General features: G+C 29.6%; 3 protein-coding genes across 5 annotated transcripts; 1 reads left to right on the top strand and 2 right to left on the bottom strand.

The window, feature by feature from the left end:
• Positions 1–1,510: 1,510 nt before the first annotated feature.
• Positions 1,511–5,964, bottom strand: LOC105142997 (Nucleolar complex protein 2). 3 transcript variants are annotated; one of them, XM_087404437.1, is made up of 13 exons: positions 5,733–5,963; positions 5,455–5,505; positions 5,295–5,336; positions 4,998–5,221; positions 4,819–4,928; positions 4,641–4,747; positions 4,413–4,567; positions 4,111–4,341; positions 3,839–4,027; positions 3,466–3,585; positions 2,809–2,940; positions 2,516–2,731; positions 1,511–2,438 (listed from the first exon to the last, which is right to left on the bottom strand). In XM_087404437.1, the coding sequence occupies exons 4-13, from the start codon at positions 5,034–5,036 to the stop codon at positions 1,926–1,928; spliced, it is 1,812 nt and encodes a 603-aa protein (XP_087260563.1). In that variant the 5' UTR covers positions 5,037–5,221; positions 5,295–5,336; positions 5,455–5,505; positions 5,733–5,963; the 3' UTR covers positions 1,511–1,925. The 3 variants fall into 3 exon arrangements, with proteins under 3 accessions (XP_087260563.1, XP_087260562.1, XP_011049256.2); XM_087404436.1 differs by having other exon boundaries at positions 5,295–5,505; positions 5,704–5,964; XM_011050954.2 differs by having other exon boundaries at positions 5,295–5,505; positions 5,733–5,964.
• Positions 5,965–8,601: 2,637 nt separating this feature from the next.
• LOC105142996 (GPN-loop GTPase 1) lies at positions 8,602–16,682 on the top strand. Its single transcript, XM_011050953.2, has 5 exons — positions 8,602–8,737; positions 13,722–13,976; positions 14,766–15,130; positions 15,217–15,446; positions 16,060–16,682. Exons 2-5 carry the CDS (start codon positions 13,730–13,732, stop codon positions 16,400–16,402), a joined length of 1,185 nt encoding a protein of 394 aa, XP_011049255.1. The 5' UTR covers positions 8,602–8,737; positions 13,722–13,729; the 3' UTR covers positions 16,403–16,682.
• Positions 16,683–16,795: 113 nt separating this feature from the next.
• On the bottom strand, positions 16,796–20,185 carry LOC105143019 (uncharacterized). Its single transcript, XM_011050992.2, has 3 exons — positions 19,532–20,185; positions 19,113–19,239; positions 16,796–18,206 (listed from the first exon to the last, which is right to left on the bottom strand). The coding sequence occupies exons 1-3, from the start codon at positions 19,973–19,975 to the stop codon at positions 18,007–18,009; spliced, it is 771 nt and encodes a 256-aa protein (XP_011049294.2). The 5' UTR covers positions 19,976–20,185; the 3' UTR covers positions 16,796–18,006.
• Between the last annotated feature and the right edge of the window lie 2,407 nt (positions 20,186–22,592).

The raw sequence follows: 22,592 nt of genomic DNA, 5'->3' as shown, positions 1-22,592 counted from the left end.
TCAAGTATTATCCATGTAAATTTTAGATTTTTTCAATAAAAACTTTATTTGTAAAAAAAAACGGAACTTATTTTCTGGATACCCCTCGTACTTTTATCACATGAAGACATTTCATCATTGGGCCATGGCACTCAAAAAAATTTAAACAGTAAAACGTAAACAGTAAGGGAATTGATCAATCACAGCAGAATCCATAAGGCTATAACATAAGTAGTAACCAATCCAACATGTTGATTTCCTATTGCTTAGCCTTAGAGGCTCCGCATAATAAAAGGAATAGAGAACAGAGAACAGAGAATAAGAATTTCAACCTATCAGAAATTCCACAATACATAATTTCTGAGTTGAAAAAATAAGTTGAAATTCTTATTCTGTTCTCTGTTCCTTGTTCCTTTTATAGTGCGGAGCCCCTTAGGCTAATTCTACAATGTACTCTTTATTTCCTGTTTCTTACTATTTGTCTCTGTTTGTCTCTTGTCTTTTTGGTCAACAAGAGACAAACAGTAAGAAACAGAATGTAGAATTTGCCTTAAATTTTTTATGCCATGGCTTTTATGTGACAAATAATATACGTTACACGTTACTCGTTATTAATTACTAGATATATTTTTATAAAACTTATTATTAATTACTATTTATATAAAATGTTAATTATATTTGAACATTTTTTTTCCCGGATAAGTAACGCATAATGATGACAAAGTTACTTTTCCAATCTTAGCACAACCTTAACAGTTAGCGTTATTGTCATAAAAAATTGCAACGTCATTATCAAATTGTAAATAAATAAATAACTAAATTAATTTGATAATATTGAGACTTCCACGGGTACTTTCTATATAAACATTATGCATTTCGCGGGTTTCCTCCGTATCCAGATTCATTCTTAAGTATCAGGCTGCTCTTCGCTCTGCAAGGTTCACAAAACGTTGACATTCCAAAAATGGATCTGGACATGGAGGAAACCCGCGAAACTAAATTAATTTATTAATATTTATTAAATTTGTAATACATTTTATTTGTAATACTTGTTAGAAACTATTTTATTATTATTTATAAAGGGAAGAAGAGTTAGAATCGATAAAAAAATTTTAGCACTATCGCTGTATAAACAATTTAAATCTTGTTACAAATTACTATCAAAATTTTGTTTTACCAAGTGCTACAACTCTAAAATATTTAGATAATAGATTTTAAACTTCATTTTTTTTTTGAAATGTTTAGGCAATAGACTTTATACTTCATATATTTTGTATACTAATCATACATTTTTTTGTACTTTTTATTGCGATTAACATTACTTTATATTAGTAATTTTTTTCTTATACATAAACATGTTTTATTTTTTTTAGTTGTTGAAATTAAAGTTTTTAATACATTATTAATGTTAAAAATTTATTTAATATATTTGATATATTCGTATAATTTTTTTATTAAATAAATGTTTGTACAGAATATAGATTATTAATTCAGTAATTATGGTATATCAAATGTAAGGATAAGACAAAGATTTATTTTATTTCCCAGTAAACGAAAATGGATTGAAATAGATTAAAATAGATTTAGATTTTCAGAAATAAAATCGAATTTATGAATAAAATAAATCCTTGTTAATCTTTTTCAATTTGAATGTATTTTTATTTATGTATAGGCATAAAGTACATTTTTTGCCTTTCAATCTAAAAATATCATCAGTTTTTCTTTTTGTGCATCATGAATACTGCTCAATTCAAAATTCTGAATAGGAAATATAGTTTTTCCAATTAAATCCAGTTGAATCTAATCGAATCCAATTGAATAAATAAAAATTTCAATCCATTTTAATCTATTTTTTATTATTGGGTTTTTATTGTAATGCATTTCAGAATATAAAATACATATTATATTATTTATCTTATATGATCATTAATTCTATTTTGTTCTTCTTAACCCCAATCATCGATATTTATATCTTGTACAATATCTGTATCTTCTCTCGGCAAATTTTCATCCTCGATATTGCTGGCTATCTTCTGTTTTTTGTTTTTCTTACGCTTTTTCGTCTTATTTAATGACTTTTTCGTTTCTATTTCGGATTCCGTATCTTTCAACCGAAGCTCAAACTCGCTCTCTTCACTATCCTCTGCATTTTGCTCGTCCAGTTTCTGCTTCTTCGATGTTTTTACCGGTACATTGAGTACTTCTTCGTTCTTCGTAAGAAGTTTAAGCATCTGAGATTTATGAATTTCAATCCAAGAAGTATAGAATTTGGATATTTCTGTGCCATCTGTTTTCATTCTATTTTCCCAATTTGTGATCTCTGCCGTATTCTTCAAATCTATCGTTATTTTAATACGCTCAGCTTCAATACATTTTCTATTTTCCTCAATCATATTTAGAAGCTGTTTTATCTTCTTGCAATAAGCTGCTACATGACATTTCTTCAGAAATGCTTTTAACTGCGAAAATACATCAATTTATTTATGATAAATCTAATAAAAATCAATAGTTTCCATATTAATTTTTTTTTAAATACCTGTATTATACAAGGTATGTATACATCCGGAAAATATATTTTATAACTATCGTTTGCTGCATTTTCTAATATAAATCGGTAAACGGTTTCAATAATACTATCCTTGAAACCATTCTCTACCAATTGCGATTTTGACATTCTTAATATGCAAATAAGTGGTATAGGTTTCATTGTAACTGCTTTATGCCTTTTATTAAAATCGTAAGAATCCAGTATCTAAACAGAAAAATTTGACATAAAATATTTGCATATTCTAAAATTACAAATGTTTAAGAATAAAAAATGATTGATACCTCGAGAAGAAATGGTAAAATAGGTATAAATGTTCCTGTTTTCTTAGAAATAGTTATTAACATTTCTATGCAGTGAAATCGCAATGGATAGTATTGTGCCGTTGGAATTACTTTTATTGTTCCAACAATAATCTATTAATAAATAAAATTTAACGTAATTTTTATAATTTTTAATATTTTTTAAGTTTTCACGGAGATGCCAAAAGGTTGGCCGGTTATCGCACTGTCATAATTGTATTAGCAATGGATCACGATTCGACGATAATCCACAAACCTTTGACACTTTATATTTTTATTTTATATATATATATATATATATATATATATATATATATATATATATATATATATATATATACGAGGGCAAGGTGAAAAGTTCTCGGCCTAACCCATAGATGGTACTGCTACAAATAAATGTATTTTTAAAGTAAAAAACTTATTTTTTCAATTTCTAGGCCGAGAACTTTTCACCTTGCTCTCGTATATATATATATATATACATAATTTGCTTGTCTAATGTCTGTTTTTACCTATGTAGAATTTTAATTTTAACTTTTACTTTTTATCTTTTTCTAGTTCTAAAAATTAGAAAAGGTTAAAAAATAAATAATTAACATTAATCTACATTGATAGAAATAGACATAAATTAACTAATACCTGAACTAATGGATATAACAGTGATCGTAACATCGATTTCTCTTTTGATTTAATTATCAATTCTGTCCAGAAACGCAAAGAATTTATATACTGCCAATTATATACAGCTTGAAAGTTTTCCTGGAAAAAAAATTTTAACCCTGGAATAGATATAAATAATCTTTTCAAAAATTATCTATTTCTATATAAAGATTATGTGTTTTCTCCGTGTTCGGTTCCATTTTTCATAAAGGCGAGAAGCAGCCTGATACTATCAAGTGGATTACAAGGTTCACGAATCTTTGGCATTCCAAGTATGGATCTGAATACGGAGAAAACCTACGAAACACAATCTTTATATAGAAAGCACCCACGGAAGCCTCAAGAAAATTACCTGTTTCTTTAATGTAATGGCATTTCTTAAATTAATCGCTAATTGCCTGATATATAGAAAGGCATGATTGTATGAAACATCATGATCAAGTAGATAAATTTCAACTAAAGAATGTTTCATAAAATTTATTCCTGGTAATGTGTTAGGTGAAACAAATTTTGTATTCTGAACATATTTCACATACATGGTCTAAAAGAGAAAATTTTTTAATAATACAACTGTGATATAAACAGTCCATAAATATTCTTTTTATCATAACATATGGATCTCACTTTTAATAATTTCTCTATTACAGATTCTTTGTTAATTGTATGTGTTGCAATATGTAGTATATTTAAGAAAGCTGTAACTCGAACAGTTTCTTCTGCAGATGACCAAAACTTTATCAAAATCCTTAACAATGGTTTAGTTAAAGATGAAAACGAGCGAGTATAAAGCAACATTTGGCGTAGATGCTTTAGAAGTACTGTAAGAATACTGGGTGACGCTACACTTTGTAATAACTGTGAAAATAATATATTAGTGTTATGTGTTTAAATTAAATAAAATAATTAAATATTTAACAGATACATACTTTGATTAAATCAGACAAGTATAATTTTAAGATACATCGTATTTTTCTAAATCTTTTAGATTTATGTGCTTCTTGTGATTCTTGATCCAGCTTCAAAAAACGTTTAAATGCATCGGGTAGATACATTATACATAGTTGTATTACACCATTGAATACTAAAAATTTATCAAATTTTAATAGATTAATTAAAAAATAGTAAACAGTTTAATAATGGAAGTTGAAACTTACTAGCACTTCCTTCTACTTTATATTCTGTAGTCTTATCAGGTAGTACAGCAACACTATCCAAAGCTGCATGAAAGGCTTCTACAGCACATTTAATAGTGGTTATCGATCTACAAATTAAACATAATGCAGTTATTATTTTGTTATTAATTCAACAAAAAATAATTCAGTAATAACTTACTTATCCGTTTGTATTTCTTGTTGCCAATTCTTCAATAGCTGTTTAGTGATTTTCTTTTTAGAGTCACCTTCAGTTTCTTCCGGCTGAAAATCGCTATCATCACTAGCAACCTATAAATAATATTGCTTGAAAATAAATATAAAAAAATAATTAAAATTATTTATAAAAAGAATATTTACCACTAAATTTTCATTGGGAATATGTCTATTACTGTTCATTGAAGAATTATCGTCATCTTCATCATCTGATACTTTAAAGTCCAGAAGATTTTTGTCATTTTCTTTCAGATATTTATAAAACTCGGGATCAGTGTCTTTCAGTTTTATTAATGATTTTTTATGCTCGGTTGGATCTAAGTTATCTTCACTGTTGTCACTATCTATCTGTTCATTATTTTCATTACCTATGTAAAAAGATAATAAAAATGAAATATATAATTTAATATATGAAAGAAATCCAAATGTTTTAAATCATACCTATGTTTTTATCTTCTTCACTATCATCAGATATATTGCTATCTGTTTCAAAATTTTGTTTAAAGAACTCTTCTGTAGTCAACTTACTCAAATTTTCTTTCTTTCTCTTAACAACCACTGATTGTTTATCTTTTCTCGAGTTAAGAGGCTTTTTACTTACCTTCTTCACCTTCATTTTGATAAATAAACTTTTACGATTGACTCGAATAATCTGAAAAAATAGATTGTGAGTTTAAAATATATAACTCAACACATGAGTGAAAAATAGAATATGATTAACATCTTTATAACCTCATCATTTTATATTTAAGAAGTATTAAAAAAATTATTTATTATTTCGTTAATGCAACAGATACTTTATTTCTTTCAACTATAATCAAGTATACTTTATCCAATTATTAATACATACATCATAAATGTTATATTTATAAATACAACCTTTTATTTTTCCATGTGCTTTCAAATCATTTCACATCACAGATCTACACATTTCCCGGTTAAGCAGGAAGCACAGACTATGGTGGAAGGTACGGAATAAAAAGAAGGAGATCAAACTCAAGCGGCCGATCTCGAAAAAAATGGGTTCGAAACACGAGATTTTTGTTCGCGTCGCATGCTCCAAAGAGCACTTGGATCACTGATAAAGCCGGTTCTACATTAGTTGCAAATTAATCACAAATTTGTTGCGACAGCCAATCTGAAGCTTGCATTTTGAAATTAACGCTTCATATTGGCTGTCGCAACAAACTTGAGATCGATTTGTAACTAATGTAAAACCGACTTAATGTATCTATGGTTTCGAGTTCATTTTTAGGATGTTGGTTCGGGTCTTCGAGTTTGGTTTTAGGGTACTATTTCATTTGTGCGTTTTTGTTGTACAACAAATGTGTACATCACAGGCCTAGTTTCTACCGAGGGTTTAATCCGGATCAGAATATAAGAATCAACCAACTACATTCGAGTATTCTCCTGTTACAGTCGAACTACAGAGGAATGCTCGACTGTAGTTAGTTGGTTCTTACATTCTGATCCGGATTAAACCCTCGGTGGAAACTAGGCCACAGAGAAATCCTCAGATTTTTATCCACTGGCGACCTTCTTAAAAGAAATTATAGACAATAGTAATAAAAAGAATTTTAATTATGTAAAAAACAGTTTTGATTTGGTAAATAAACTCAATGGAAAGGTAATCGATAAAAATTTTAGTATTATATCATTCGACGTGGTCTCCATGTACACAAATATTTCGACCGATTTAGTATTAAAAAGCATTGAACGTATGAAACTTGATTGAAAATAAGACTTCGATTCCTGTACATGAGTTTATTAAAGCAATTATGATTATAATTAACTCTACTTTTTTAAATTTGATAAAAAAATATTTAGACAGATTTTTGGCATGCCAATGGATTCTCCTTTGTCTCCTATATTAGCGAACATAGTTCTACAAGACTTAGAACAAGAAATTATTACTGCCAATAATATTGGGTCATCTAAAAAGTATCCGCGGTACTTTGTCACTAGATATATGACCATCAACACACATCTAGTGACAAAAAACCGCGGATACTTTTTAGATGACCCAATATATAACCATGTTTCGTTTTTATGATGTATTTTTACATCACACGCTTGAAAAATTTATCGCATGACAAAAACGTACAAATGAAATATGGCCTTAAGGGCCACTCCACACAACTTGCATAGCCGCATAAAAAAAATCATCCAATCGTATTTTATGTTTATATTGGGTCATCTAAAAAGTGTCCGCGGTTTTTTGTCACTAGGTGGTGTTGATAGTCAACACCATCTAGTGACAAAAAACCGCGGATACTTTTTAGATGACCCAATATTTATGACAGAAATATGATTGGATAATTTTCTTTATGCATATAATTATGCGGCTATGCAATTGTGTGGAATGGTCCTAAGGTGCTTTTATATGGCAGCGTCAAGCGTCAGAACATAAGCAGTAATATGTTTAATAATTTAACTAAAATTGAATTTAATGTACATCCAAGAACTTCGATTCTTTCTCTCGGTTACTTTTTTAAATTTTCGAAAATTCAGATTATTTTATCTTTACGTCAAATTTAATTGTAAATAGACGTAAGGTTTAATCGTGTCATTAATCGCGCACGGATTATGAGTATTAATGTAGAAAAGTGATCATTTTTCAGTTTGTGAAAATTTTGAATATACTAAAGATCCTATAATCAGAGTTTGGCGAAAGCGGGCATAACTTCTGATTCTCCATCTTGATTCACTCGACATTCTTATAGATATTCTTTGGATAGCTTTGTACATTGTCGAAAAATAAGTACGAAGAAAAGAAAGAGATAGATAGCTACAAGCAGATGAGTAAAACAGATATGTCAAAGAAGTTAGAAATTGTTTCGAGATTTCGGACAAAGAAAAAATTAACAAATTACAATTGCACAATTCGGCCAATTGATCATCTCGATTGGTTTTTTCAGATACTTTCGTCATATTGTATTGCATATTGCCTGTTACGTATTTTAACACTCTTTGCGTGTACGTTCATACGAGAATGCAATATCTGTTATCTCTTTCTATCCGCCATTTTTGGTCCACATTCGCCAAACTCTGATTATAGGATTCTAGGGGGTATACATGATACACTAATAGTGGAATTTTATAGTTTACATTATATAATATATTATAAATAAATACAGGTTTTCAGCATTATATGTTAAAACAGTAATGTATATCAGAACATAATCTCTCATAATTAATCATTTTGCGTTAAGAAGCTGTTCAGAAGATTGGGAACGTTACAGCAAGAGACACAAATTGACACAAGAGTCATTCTATCTTTGTTCAATAACCAGTAAAAAACAAAGACGGAATGATTCTTGTCGATTTGTGCCTCTGCTGCAAAGCTTCTATTATTGCGCAGGAGTTTGGAGATTCAAACTTTTGCGCAGATGCTCGACGCTCGATGCTTGCATGTAAAGTCGGTTCTACATTAGTTGCAAGCCGATCGCAAGTTTGTTGCGACAGTCAATCTGAAACTTGCATTCTGAAATCATATTGGCTGTCGCAACTAAACTTGCGATCGGCTTGCAACTAATGTAGAATCGGCTTAATGGGACCTTTATAGTTCCAGCATACCAGCGCGATGTTCGTCACGCGCGACACGCGATATCCAATGAAAGTATACCTTTAAAATAAAAACATCGGTAAAGCTGTACACTCATTGGATATCACGTGTCGCGCGCGACGAACATCGCGCTGGTGTGCCGTAGGCATTATTCTTTTTACTTCGTAATTCATGGTCGTAACGTTAGGTGACTCGCCGAACCACAGTATATATATGTACTTATACTGTGGATGTGGACTCCATTAGTGCCCAAGTTTTAAGAGCAGAAGGATCGTCTTCAAACACATCGGATAAAAATGCAGCGTACATAAAAGACTATGTAATAATTATTATTAATTTCGACAAGTATTTAAGATAATAAGATAAATTTTTCCTTGAAAATAAACAAGTTTTTATTTTGATTAATTTTGCAAAACTATTCATGAAAGAAATGAGTGAATAGATATATTCTAGAATATTATTGATTGGATAATTCTTTAGAATAGCTACTATACTGTTCATTACATAGTTAATTCGATAATTATTTAGAATAACTCTCGCTCCCACCTCAAATCTTTATAAAAATTACACTTATTCGACGTGTTTTCACTCGAAAACTTTTCGAACTTTCATTTCAAACTTTGAATCGAGTTAAGTTGGAGACTTTAGAGAGAGGTTAAGATATCTATCCCGATTTGATACAGCTCTAGGTTTATGTTCTGCATTAATTACACAAATTCACTGCTAATGCAAAGAATTTGTGTGCTTAAAGCAGTAAATGTGTTTTTAAAACAGTGAATTCACAGATATCTTAACCTCTAAAATCTCCAACTTTAATAGTTAATAATTCGATTTACGAGGCCGCCGCCAGATCTTTCGTTTTGAGTGAAAACAGATCGAATAAATGAATAAAATAGAATTTATTACACTTCAGCATTTACATAGCCAAGAAGGAGACTTGGTTTACATAAATTCCTTATCCACACATATCCTTCCACATTGTTAGTACCTAACTCTAAAAACAAAAAAAGATTTTCTTAATATTCTTATTCTCATTTCTTTGAATATCACAATATATGTTCCTCTATAATATTTATTATTTACATATCACACCATTGCATATACTATACTACATAATATAATACAATAGCACGACTTATAGCTACAACTATACATAGATATGTCGCAGTACAATATATATTCCTAATATCATATATCATATCACAGCATTTCTAATCGTGCCTCACACACTTCTAGATGCAAACTTGTTCTCCTACCTAAATATATTACATCCTTTACATCCTTTACGTTAGTTATCTTTTCCTCCGTTTTCCTTTTCCCTTTTTTTTCCTTTTTCTTTCTAATTTATCTAAAACTTTACATTTAACTGAATCTAATTCTTCGCTTCAAAGTTTTTTCCATATTTCTTCCTTATCCTTTCCTAGATAAACTAGCTCCCTAAATAAACTGCATATTTTTGTACATTTCTCTACATAGTGTTCCATACAATCTATCCCTATTCTGCAAAATACGCATTTCCTGTATTCCTTATCTAGCCAATATTTATCTCCTTCTTCCATATTCCCATATCTAAGCCTCGCACGCCTTTGCCCACTCTCATCCTAATAATTAAGACATCTATTCTTTGCATCAAACTTTGTACCTTTCATTATATCTCGCAGTCCTCATCCTACTATCTTCCCATTGTTTTTGCCCATCCCTTTCTCTCCTTATTATTTCTTTCTCTAACTTTCCTTCGTTCCCATTGTCCCCTAATTCCCTAGTATTTATACTCCATTTCTATTGTAAAACCTTTCTCTTTCTTTACCATATATATCCTTCCATTTATCTTCTTTCTCTTTCCAACAACACCAAAGTAGGCCTCCTTCCTTTTCTTTAATCGCCTCTCTAATTCTTATTCCCCAACCTTAATCCTTATCCTTAATTGTCCATAGCTAATTCCCTCGTTATCACATATCTCGTTAATATATATCTCAAAACTCTATGTTGAATATCCATCTCACATAATCTAACATAATTTTCTCCAGACTTCCTCTTTCTTTCCATCTCTAGATCTCTATTCCATACTCCATAACACTTTGTACTAGGTATTCAAACAGTACTCTTTATAAAATCGTTTCTGCATAGTCTTTCCCCTAAATCCCATACCTTTTTAGTTGCTGCCCTCTCTTTCTTGCTCATTTCTATTATATGATTTTCATAATCACCTTTTCTATTAAAAGTAAAGCCTAAGTACTTAAAACATTGTACCTCCTCAATCTCTCTACCCTCCCATTTCCATTGTTCCTTTTTTTCCTTCTCATGTTTATTAAATACTACTATCTTTGTTTTTTCAGCGCACAGTTCTAATTTCCTACATTTTAAGAATCTCCTTAGTGTATCCATGTCTAAGCGTAACCCTATTTTTCACTAACAGCACTATATCGTCTGCATACGATTAAGTTTCATATCCTTATACTATCTACCGCAATTCCATTTCTATTTCTATTTTTTAATTTTCTGTCAAGGTCTGTAATATACAAATTAAACAGGAGTGGACTTAGGACACAACTCTACCTAATTCCTCTTCTTATTTGGAACTTCTCTATCAAACCTCTGACTGTAACCTCTGTATCTTCATATACTTCAATCTCCTTATCAGCTGCTCCTTGATTTCATATCTCCTTAATAACTCCCATAGTACCTCTATCTACTCTGTCGAAAGCTGCAAATCCGCAAAGAGAGCATATATTTTTCTCTCCCTACCTTCTGTCTGCTTGCTCTTTTGAATCAGATTATTCAGTATGTTATCCATCATTGACCTACCTTTTCTGAATCTTGTTTGCGTCTCCGGGATTATGTTTTTCTTCCCTACCTCTTCTTCTAATTTAATTCTTATGATCTCCGTATATTAATTTGTACACAATAACGATATCCCTCTATAATTTCCTACTGATTCTGTGTCTCCCCTCTTATATAATGGCACAATAATACTTTGCTTCCAATCTTCAAGTATCTCTCCTTTTCTTCAAACTTGTCCCAATAATTCCATCATGTCCTTCCATAACATATCTTCCGCATATTTCCTCTTCCATCAGGATTCCATCTATATCCATGGCCTTCTTGTTCTTCATCTTCTTTAGCCCCCCCCCCCTAATCTCTTCAACTCCTCCACCTTTTGTCCTTCTTCTCTATCTCTTGCCTCCATTTTCTCCTTTTCCTGTGCATCTATCTCAGTACCGCTTAGAAGATTCATAAAATGCCTCCATTCCTCTGTCTCAATGTTATTATCTCTCCATATCCTCTTGCCTCTTTTTTTGTTTATAAATTTCCATACATCTGCCTCCCTCTTCAAACATCTCTTCTTCTCTTTTTTCTTTTTGCTTCTTCTTCTTTAGCTCCTTACATTTTCTTCTTTCTTTCATGTATTCTCTCCTATCTATTTTTCCTAGTCTCCATCTCTTATATATTTTCTTTCCCTCTTCTTCCTGGTACAACTTCTATCCCATTAGTCCTTGTGTAGTTCAAATCTTTTGGTTTTTACCTTCCTCTTGATCAGCTTCATGTACAATTTCCTTGAGTCTCTGCCATTTTTCCTCTATTGTTATTCCCTTTTGGTCTGCTTCGTCAGCTAAGTTTTCTGCCTTTTCTATGGTCTATTCATTTCATACAATTATCTCCTTTACTCCTTGCTTTTTTCCCTCTTTCTTTGTCTTCTGCCTCTCCTCTTCTCCTATCGCACACACAAATTCCCTTACATTTTCTCTTATACCTTCATTTGCAATCACATAATCAACTACTATTACGTACTACTCCTATAACTATAACCTATATAAGTATACTCCCCATCCCAATATCCTTTCGTCCGTTTAAAATATATCATCCTTTTTTCTGTACTCACTCTACTAATTCTTTTCCTCCGTTACCTATCACTTTGTCTTTACTTTTCCTTTCTATTTCTTCTTCTTCTCACTCCACATTACCTAGTTCGCCTGCTCTTACATTAAAATCCCCACCTATTACTATTTCCTCATTTTCCATGTCCCCTAGAATTCTTTCTAACTTTTCTTCTAAATTTTTCCAGCTCCCCCTATTATATACTGATATTATTACAACCTTCTTTTGCCCTATATCTATAGTCAACCATTACCACTCCTTCCTTATTTTTATATATCAAGTTCGATTCTTTTGCCCAGTTTTTATTTACGCATACTATAAATTTCCCTATAACCGTGCCTCTTTTTTTTCCCTATGTGCATATAAATACAATATATTGTATATTCCCATTTTTGTGAACTAAGTAACCTCCCCTCAACTTTTTTCCCTTCATTTTCTTTCAGCTATGTTTCACATAAGCTTACGAAATCAAACTTGCCTACATAGTTCCAAAAATCTTTATCTTTATTACTTACACCCGTAATGTTCCAAAACATAATATTTCCTCCCCTTTTATTTGTCTTCGAATTCTCTTTTTCCCGTGTATCTTCCTTAACTTTTCTCCTTTTGCCTACCCCTAAGTTTTTCACACTTCCTCATGTCGAAGTGTATTTTTATTAAGATTTGGGGGGGGGGGGGAGTTATTCTAAATAATTACCGTTAATTCTTTATACATACATACATACACATATATATATATATATATGTATATATATATATATATATATATATGTGTGTGTGTGTGTGTGTGTGTATATATACAGTGAGCACAAAAAGTATTCATAGAAAATATTTTTTAAACAAATTTTATTTTTAAAAAGTAAATATTATCCAGCGAAAAATGAGTCATCGAATCGATGTTAAATCGATATAAATTTGATGATTTTAACACCAATTTGACGTCGATTCGACGTTTAATTAACGATCGTTTCTTGTTGGATAATTAATTTATTCATAAAGAATAAAATAGACTGTATGTTTCTTAAAATTATATATACTAAAATGATGTATATTAATTGTACAAAATATATCATCCGAAAAATAAGCGAAAATTAAAAATTGTATTTTGAATGCTCAAAAAATATTCGTATAGACAAGAAATTTAGCTTCTAAAATCTGGAATGCTAAGCTCGTTTGTTTATATCAGAACTGAATGTATTTATTACATAAAATTGTTAATTTTAATGTTTATTTTCTACAAATAAGGCTTTTTTTATAACAAATTTCCTTGTAACAATACTTTTTGCTCTCACTGTATACATATATAATTGGGACATCTCCTATCTAGACAACTATTGAGTCTAAGTAGGAAAAAAAAATATTTTACTTATTGTTATAATATAATAAATTTTTGGTTTACAGTAAAAGTGAAATAATATGATTTACAGATTTCAAAATGGAAGATATCAAAAGTAACTCTGACACTATAGAAACGACAAATAATGTTTCGGACACTGCATCTGCAATGCAAGACAAATCTACAGACGAAAGGAAGATACCATGTATCATTGTACTTGGAATGGCTGGTGCTGGAAAAACATCATTTGTTTCTAGACTTGTTTCTAGATTGTATAATAAAGGAAAGCCATACGTCGTTAATTTAGATCCTGCATGCAGAGAAGTTATATTTCCTGCTAATATAGGTATAAAGCTTACATTTAGCATGACTGAGTAATATTAATTAATTCTCTCCTCAGTCCTATTGCTTATAACCGAATGTGGTGACTTCTCTCATATGACCGTGGTGCGCACGCAGTGATTGTACAGTGTTAAGGGACCTACAGTTTAACGTCGATTCCGAACGACGATTTTTGTTTAGAGAAGTGTACTTGGCAAGGATACTCTCGGTGGTTTGCCATTGCCTACCGAGAGGAGCTACGAGTATACGAGAAAAATTTTTCGGTTCTGCCTGGGATCGAACCCGGGATCTCTGGCAAAACAGTCTTGTACGCTGCCTGCTACGCCACACTCGCGCTCTATTAATTATACTATATTAAGGGATTAATTCTATAACTCTTAACAACAATCGTTGATGTCGTTGCACAGATATTATGTAGTAAAAAGCTGACATCAACTGTTAATTAAATTATTATTATAAATTATTTAAGAGACAGAATCGGCTCTTAAATAATTTATAATAATAATTTAATTATAATTTTATTTAATAATAAATAATAATTAATAATTAATTAACAATTAATAATAAAATAATAATTATTTATAATTATTAATAATAATTATTTATAATTATTAATAATTAATTATTTATAATTTTTTAATAATTTTATTTATAATAATAATTTAATTATAATTTTTTTATCTTTTATAATTTTTTTTATAATAATAATTTATATATAATTATGATCAACATTATCGTTATTATTATTATTGTATTATTATTTGTTTTAAACAGAGCTATTGTTCTTTTTCAGATGTAAGGGACACTGTAAATTACAAAGAAGTGATGAAACAATATAACTTGGGCCCAAATGGTGGTATAGTGACAAGTTTAAATCTTTTTACCACAAAGTTTCATCAGGTTATCGAACTTATTAACAAAGCTAATAAAGAGCACAATTATGTGATTTTTGACACACCAGGACAAATTGAGGTGTTTACATGGTCAGCTAGTGGTTCGATTATAACAGAAGCATTAGCATCTGAATTTCCAACTATTATTGTATATGTGGTAGACACTGTGAGAAGCGTTAATCCTGTTACATTCATGTCCAATATGTTATACGCTTGTTCTATACTTTATAAAACTAAGTTACCTTTTATTGTAGTTATGAATAAGGTAATTAAATCTTTTTCTAACTATTTAATGCAAGTATGTTTCAACAGTTTCGATCACTTCAATAATGCATTATTAATATGTTTTAGATTGATATCGTTGAACATAGTTATGCAATTGACTGGATGCATAATTTCGATGTCTTTCAAGAAGCACTCGACAAAGAAAGTGGTTATATTAATAATCTTACACGGAGTATGGCACTTGCACTAGATGAGTTTTATAGTCATTTGCAATGTTGTGGCGTTTCTGCGAAAACGGGTGCCGGAATTGATGAATTTCTGGAGCTGATCGAAGCTGCCGTAAAGGAATATGAAACGTATGAACTGTCATTTTAAAAATATGCAAATTGTTACATAGTAATGGTGCAGCACATTAATTATTTATGCGTATACACACACACACATACACCACGCATACGCGCGCGCGCACACACACACACACACACACACTATATATATATATATATATATATATATATCTTATGAGTAAAACATATTGTCATCTCCTTTATACTCCTTCACTCTCCATTCCAGCACAAACTTCTATATAGAAGTCTGTGCTCATGACATTCAATTTTCCAATAATCCTGTTATAAAAACTAAGGCATACATAAAGTTCGTTTGCGTTGCATGCTACAACATGCTTCTACTACAGCACTTACTTGCACCAACGCACTTGTTGAGTGTAGGATCTATAGTAAGAGTATGTTGGAGCATATTGGAGCATGCGATGCGAACCTTATGTATGCCTCAGTTTTTATAAGATTATTGAAAAATTAAATATTATGAACAAACCTACAGGATGACAGATTCGAACTTAGGAACCATCAACAACACGTGCAAAAATTGCTTTTATACAGAGCAACGCGTCAATCTACATAAATTATACTTATTATTTGTGATATTTATTAAATTGTTTTATTTTTAAAGGAGTTACAAAAAAGATTGGGAAAAATTTAAAATGGAGAGAGAAGCTCAACAAAAAAAGGCAAAAAAAGAACAATTAGAAAAGGCTAGTAAAAAGGCAATGGGAGAAGCTGTACCTTTTGTAACAATGGTTAATAATGATCACGATACTTCGGAAATCTATTTGAGACACGCATACAATGAATCAAGCGAAGACGAAGAAGGAACAGAAAACAATTTCGAAGAAAATGAAGATGAAAAGGAGAAAAATGAAGAGTCATTTAGAAATTTCTTAGAGAGACATAGAATAGAACAAACTAAACGCAAGAATAATCAGGAATCCGAACCTAATACAAGTAAAAATTGATAATCACAATGTATTTTTATAATTTCCTTGTAAATAAATTATTTAACAAAAAAATATTGTTTTAATTTCTGTAAAACATTTTAATTAAAAAAAATTGCTTACCTTATTGTAAAACAAATATCTTTTAATTAAATTTTTTAAGTAACTTAATTTCTAATACTGATAGACTAGATTTACATTGAGACAGATTCTACTGTAACAATTATAATGTGGAAAATTTTATTCCTTATAGATTGTTGACGCCCATGTTTATAGTAAAAATAAAATTATATGATTCAAATTCAAGTTCTAGCATTTATATATAATGTTTTATATTTTTTAATTTAACAAATTCGATTATCTCCTCGAATTTTTTTGTTTTTAACTTTATATTTTTCAACTTTTTAGTATAATGTTAAATTAATGCTATTTTTATATTCAATTTTGATTTCAGTGCTATTATTTTAATAATCTAATTGCATTTAAAGTCTATTAATCTAAGAGTAATTGGAAATTTAAACTGTGTGAACAATAAATAATGTATTGTAGAGATTTGTGGTACGCATTACACTTATCATGTTGTTTACAAGTATAAGCCAATTATTATATTTTCTTTTTAGTTGTTAGAATAACTTGCTAAAATTAAAACAATTTATATTTAAAATAGTAGTTTATTTTAAATCTTTCAAATGCATATTACATCTTTTATACTTATTATTTCGTCATAAAACATAAATACTAATTGTTTTACAATTATGACATATTAAAATACATATTAAAATACATTTATAATTCTAAGCAGGATCGTAAGGCTCGTAACATATTCTTGTAAGACTTGTAAAAATTTTTAAGTGCTTATATATCTTTATACAATATTTTTACAGATAGTTTCTTATTAGTCATAAAATTTATAAGAAATCATAGATATTTACGAATATTTACGATTCTGCTTAGAATTGACCCGTTAACTTGTAAGTATATATGTACAAGGTGTAATCTTGAAATTCGCAAATCAAAATATCACAACAAAAAAATTTTCGAAAAATTAAGTAAAAAAGTATATGTACATTTTTATTTCAAGTAATAATTTTTAATATTTAAGTATAGCCAATTACAGATTACATTTACAATTACATATAAGTCCTTCAGCGTTTAAATATAATTAAACGTAATCTGTCTGAACTTATATAATTTATTAATGGTTTATAATTGGTCATATTTAAATACTTATTATTTCACAAACTCTATTGCTTAAAAAAAATAAAAATTTTCAAATAATTTTTTTACTTAATTTTTTGAAAACTCTTAATGTAGAACTTTGATTCGCGTATTTCAGAACAACCTGTACATATAACAATTTTATATGTATATTATGTGTGTGTGTGTGTGTGTGTGTGTGTGTGTGTGTGTGTGTGTGTGTGTGTGTGTGTGTGTTGTATAAAACTGTTGCATGTTATTGTTATAAAAATGGTTACTTAATATATTAATGAATTATATATTACAAATGTATCTCAAATTTGTGATTAATCATATTAAATAATTATATTAAATTAAACATAGTATCATAATAACTTTATATTATAATGTAAATATTGGTTAAGAGGAAATTAAAATCAGCATTTATTTCAATGAATATTTTGAATATTAAAGTGCAAACCACGTTTATCTATCAAAGCAATGCGCTGAGGTGGCGAGATTATTTTGCGTTCAAACGATGTATTGGTCTTTGTAGGAAGAAACTGATATGCAGAATATTTTATATTCCGTTCTATGGTAGCTTTCTGATTTGGAACGTTGTTAAATTCAATCTCATAAAGAACAGGGACTGAAACATATAATTATTAATATTTTAGATATTTAAAAAATATATATATTTAATATTTGAAGACATACAAACATCATTAAAATAATGTCAACAATATTTATATTAATTTTATATTTACATTTAATATTTATATTTCTATTAACTTTTTGAAATAATTTTATTCCAAGGAAAAGTATGACACTAATAATTAATAATTGTTAAATATATCATATTTAATAATTATATTAAAATAAATTAATTTTTTTAATATATTATTTATATATATACATATATATATATATATCAAAATAATATATTTTAAAAATTAATTTATTTTATAGAATTCTTAATATTAGAAAATAAGAATTGATATAGTATACGATAACCACGTTATTAGCTCTCATTTGCTTTATTTTAATATTTTAAAAATTCAAATAATATTCAGATTTCATTTTAATATAACTTTCTTATTAATTAAAATCAGTTTTCTATAGAATAAAAAAAAAAAGATCGGTTTTCATTAATTTTTATGTACACATATTGAGATTTTTGTTACTCTTAATTTATGATAAAATTAAAAATAATAGAAATCTCAATATGTGTACTTTTGCTGTTTTTATTGTTATGATAATTTAAACGTTAATATTAGCAATTGAAAAATAGAAATTGTATAGTGTAAATCTAAAAAAATATTATTTATTCTCGAAAGTCTTTTATATTGAGAGAGATTACAAAAAAAACTAAAATTAATTTTTTTGAACAATTTAGACTCCTATTTTGTAACTCTCTTACCAACAATTATAATATCACAACTTATAATTGCACAACTTTTTTATCATATACAAAACCTTTGCAATAATAATGTAATTGTTATTAAGAGTAAGGGTCTTAATATGATCTGACATAAGTAATCAAATTTTATTGTACCTGTATCTTCTCGAGTGTTTCTTATTTGTTTCGGAGTATTATCCTTTGTTATAATCAATTTTTTTCCTTGATCGTGTTCCCGTCGATATTCTTGGGTAATTTGCTCCAGAGTTTCAGTTAGCGCCAACTTGCGAATTATAATAATTATAGTACCACATATATACGTATGAATTATATTATCTATCAAGAAGTCAAAATATTTTTGAAAAAATCAAGTAATGAAATAATATTAAATATTATATACATTAAGCAATAGATCTATATCAACAAATCTATGTTAACAAATATTAATAATCAAATTTTCCGTTCTTCATTACAGTTTACAATGAAAATCAAACTCAGAAGAAGTCGTATAAACTTTTTTCTTTTTGCATTACATATCGAATGAAAATATCATAACTCGCGTTTGATAAATATACCTGACACAGTTTTAAGCGAGATACGCGATTTGTTTCCGATCGCGGGCTCTCTTCCTCATTTTTCGCGGCTTCATGTTGCGAGCATCGGCTTTTCCCACCGGTTTTCCGGCACACCTTGGACAACATGTCGATTCGGTCAGCTCGGAAGTTGTCGTGCAGGAACTCGTGCACGTGCGGGTTGCAAGAGTTGCAGGCTGGGTCGCGGCCGTGGTAAGTAACCTTGCGGAAACCATAGAGATTCAGTTGCCTGATGAAGCTAGTGATATTGCTCGTCTTGAAGATGGGCCGGCGCGTGTCCAGGTATTCCGTCTGGAATCTCTTATAATTGAGCAGTATGGTGTCGCCGTTCGCACCCCAACGGATTGCTCCAGTCTCGCACTCGTTTACTATCCGCCAGAGCTTCTGCGGAAATCGCATCGACTGCAGCACGCAATCCTCGTACATCCTTGTAGTTGTCACTGAGTATGGTTGATCGAACGAATGGCCGCACGTGAATCGAAAACAACGCGTTTCGAACGTTTCTCGTTCCGTCCGTGTCTTGTCTTGTCTTGTTCTTCCTCCCGAGACTACCTTCGAAACAAATGACTGTCGTATCACGGCAACAACAATCAAGGCAATCCCCGAAAAATGAGCGCATCGCTGATCGAAAACTGATCTGTTTTATATCCAGATCGTGATTCTGATTTGAATATCAAGCTGGACCCCTATTCTCGAAAAGTACATCACATACGAAAAATTAGGGAAATATTAGTATATGTAACGCATATAGTATTTCCTTAGTCTTTCGTATGCGATATTTTTCGAGAATGGAGGCACTGTGGTTCCGAAAAATCTTTTTCCATGTTTCCTCGTCGTTCCTTTCTATCCACTTTAACTCAAAGAGATTAATTTATTCTACGTTCACTGCAGTTAACTGTTAATAATAGATTGTATATATATATATATATACGTATATATTATATATCATATATATCATATACATACACACACATACATATCATATAATAGATATAAATCGCGCGACTATTTTCACATTAATAATGAAGCAAATTTGAATATATATATCGCACTCCCTCAGAAAAGGGACAATTAAAAAATATGAAATTCAAAAGAGAGTAAAAGAAAATTTTAAAACGTATTTTAAAATTAATTATTTATTACAAAATTGAATATAGTTAATTTAAAGCTCATTACAAATTATTTTAAATTTTCTAGAAATATAATATAGATATTAATTTTGTTACGGTATTCAAAAATTATCTCTATTTGATTTGTCATCTTTTCTTGTTGTGTTTTTCCTAATTGTGTTTTTTTTGTGTTTTTTTTTCAATTTGTAATCACTTCTTGATTGAAAGCTAACGTATTTAAAACATAATCAGCATTATAAACATATATAGCTTAGGGAGGCGGGAGGATATGTGTGTGGCCCTCTCCTAAATCTTAAAGAATAAAAATAAAATTAAAAATTTAATTAAACGGACTATGCTTAATGAGTATTTACAAGAAAAAAATTAGTTTTAGAAAAGAAGAAAGAATTGGAGATAAAAGTTGTAGAAAGATATTTTGAGAAAAATAAAGATTTCTGAAAGTAGAGAGATATTCTAAGACGACTAATGTTATAAATTTAAGTTTTTTAATTTGAAGAATCAGTTTACAATGTGAAGAGAAAAAAATATATTTTAATTCATAAAATAGCTTGTATATTTACTATATTTATATTATCTTTAATAATACTTATCTTAATAATATTAGATCTAATCTATCCTAAAATCTACAAAAAATCTATTTACTTAAAGAGGATTAATAGGAATTATAATAGGGGAGACCTATCTTATCTATAAGGTATTTACTTATCCTATCCTAGATCTATTTTGGGTTTATTGATAATACTTTATTTATATATAGTAAATTAGTAAATTAAATATGTGATTTTGTGATTTACCTATCAGTAATTAATTAAAAATAATAATATAAAACAAAACTAGTCCAATATTCTATAATGCGATTGGACTATCTTACGCCTCTCTCCGGGTTCAAAATTCTCAATTCTAATTTGATCTTCCTTCTAAATAAAATCCTGACTACGTCCATGATCCGCACATAGTACGGAATTCGAGTCGATATATGTCACTTTCTTTGCGAGAGCAATATATACCATTCCAAGAAATAAATTGACGTTATTTGTCGTCATTTTGATGTCAAATGACGTTAAAGTCTATCATTTTGACAGGATTGGCAAGTAACGCGTTATTTGTGACCATCATTACCGTTATAAGTTACTTTTTTCGGTAACGAACGGGTAACGCCGTTACATTTTTTTCTGAGTAACGCAATTACATTTTCGGGGTAGCGGTAACGATTTCATTACTTTTATCGTTACTTTTTATAATTACTTTTATTATTACTTTATTTCTAACTACGTAAAAGTTTAATCGTTTTAGTAACTATAGAAAACAAAAATGAAACATTAATGATCTGATTGATTATCTAAATCATGCGATCATGACGCTTTTTTTTTATTGCACTTACAGTTCACGTATAGACTAAATCAGATATAATCTTTACAGTATATTTCATTTCTCTTAAAATAAAATTTTTTTCTGTATCATATCTCATAAATTATATATATATATATATATATATATATACAGGGTGTTCAAAAAGTCCCGGACCGGGTGAATAACTTGAAAAAAAAAATTTTTTTGAAAAAACGTCGAAACACGTGAAACGATTTTTCAAAAAATCTATCTTTTGAGAGAGGTTGCGACCCCCCACCCCCAATGGGGCACGTGGAGTACGAGGGGGGTCGAAAATCTTAAATAGCAACATAGGTCAAGTGAGGGCTCATTTGAAAGGTCTTTTCGAGACGAATCCAAAACATTACGCAGGACTTTTTGCACATGAAACACACCGTATTTGTTGTCACACATGTACATCAATGGTCGCGTTTTTGAATGCCGATAAAGACACTTGAAGTCAAGAGTTCAAATCATTGAGTCATTATTATTTTACACTTTATGTAACTTTCTTCCCTGATAAAGCTGTTTTGTCGTAGTTCTCT

This window comes from Acromyrmex echinatior, chromosome 3 (assembly GCF_024713525.1).
Source record: "Acromyrmex echinatior isolate Ae372 chromosome 3, ASM2471352v2, whole genome shotgun sequence".
Classification (NCBI taxonomy): Eukaryota; Metazoa; Arthropoda; class Insecta; order Hymenoptera; family Formicidae; genus Acromyrmex; species Acromyrmex echinatior.
This window is presented reverse-complemented; position numbering and strand designations above follow the sequence as displayed.

Excerpts from the sequence above, each read along its gene's own strand:
- LOC105143019 (XM_011050992.2), bottom strand. The coding sequence starts at position 19,975 with ATGTACGAGGATTGCGTGCTGCAGTCGATGCGATTTCCGCAGAAGCTC. Across the intron at positions 19,240-19,531 it reads CTCGCTTAAAACTGTGTCAG|TTGGCGCTAACTGAAACTCT; the intron begins GTATATTTATCA and ends ATAATTCGCAAG. Across the intron at positions 18,207-19,112 it reads AAACACTCGAGAAGATACAG|TCCCTGTTCTTTATGAGATT; the intron begins GTACAATAAAAT and ends TATATGTTTCAG.
- LOC105142997 (XM_087404436.1), bottom strand. The coding sequence starts at position 5,469 with ATGAAGGTGAAGAAGGTAAGTAAAAAGCCTCTTAACTCGAGAAAAGAT. Across the intron at positions 4,929-4,997 it reads TTCCCAATGAAAATTTAGTG|GTTGCTAGTGATGATAGCGA; the intron begins GTAAATATTCTT and ends TATTATTTATAG. Across the intron at positions 2,439-2,515 it reads ACATACCTTGTATAATACAG|TTAAAAGCATTTCTGAAGAA; the intron begins GTATTTAAAAAA and ends GTATTTTCGCAG.
- LOC105142996 (XM_011050953.2), top strand. The coding sequence starts at position 13,730 with ATGGAAGATATCAAAAGTAACTCTGACACTATAGAAACGACAAATAAT. Across the intron at positions 13,977-14,765 it reads TATATTTCCTGCTAATATAG|ATGTAAGGGACACTGTAAAT; the intron begins GTATAAAGCTTA and ends GTTCTTTTTCAG. Across the intron at positions 15,447-16,059 it reads GCCGTAAAGGAATATGAAAC|GAGTTACAAAAAAGATTGGG; the intron begins GTATGAACTGTC and ends TTATTTTTAAAG.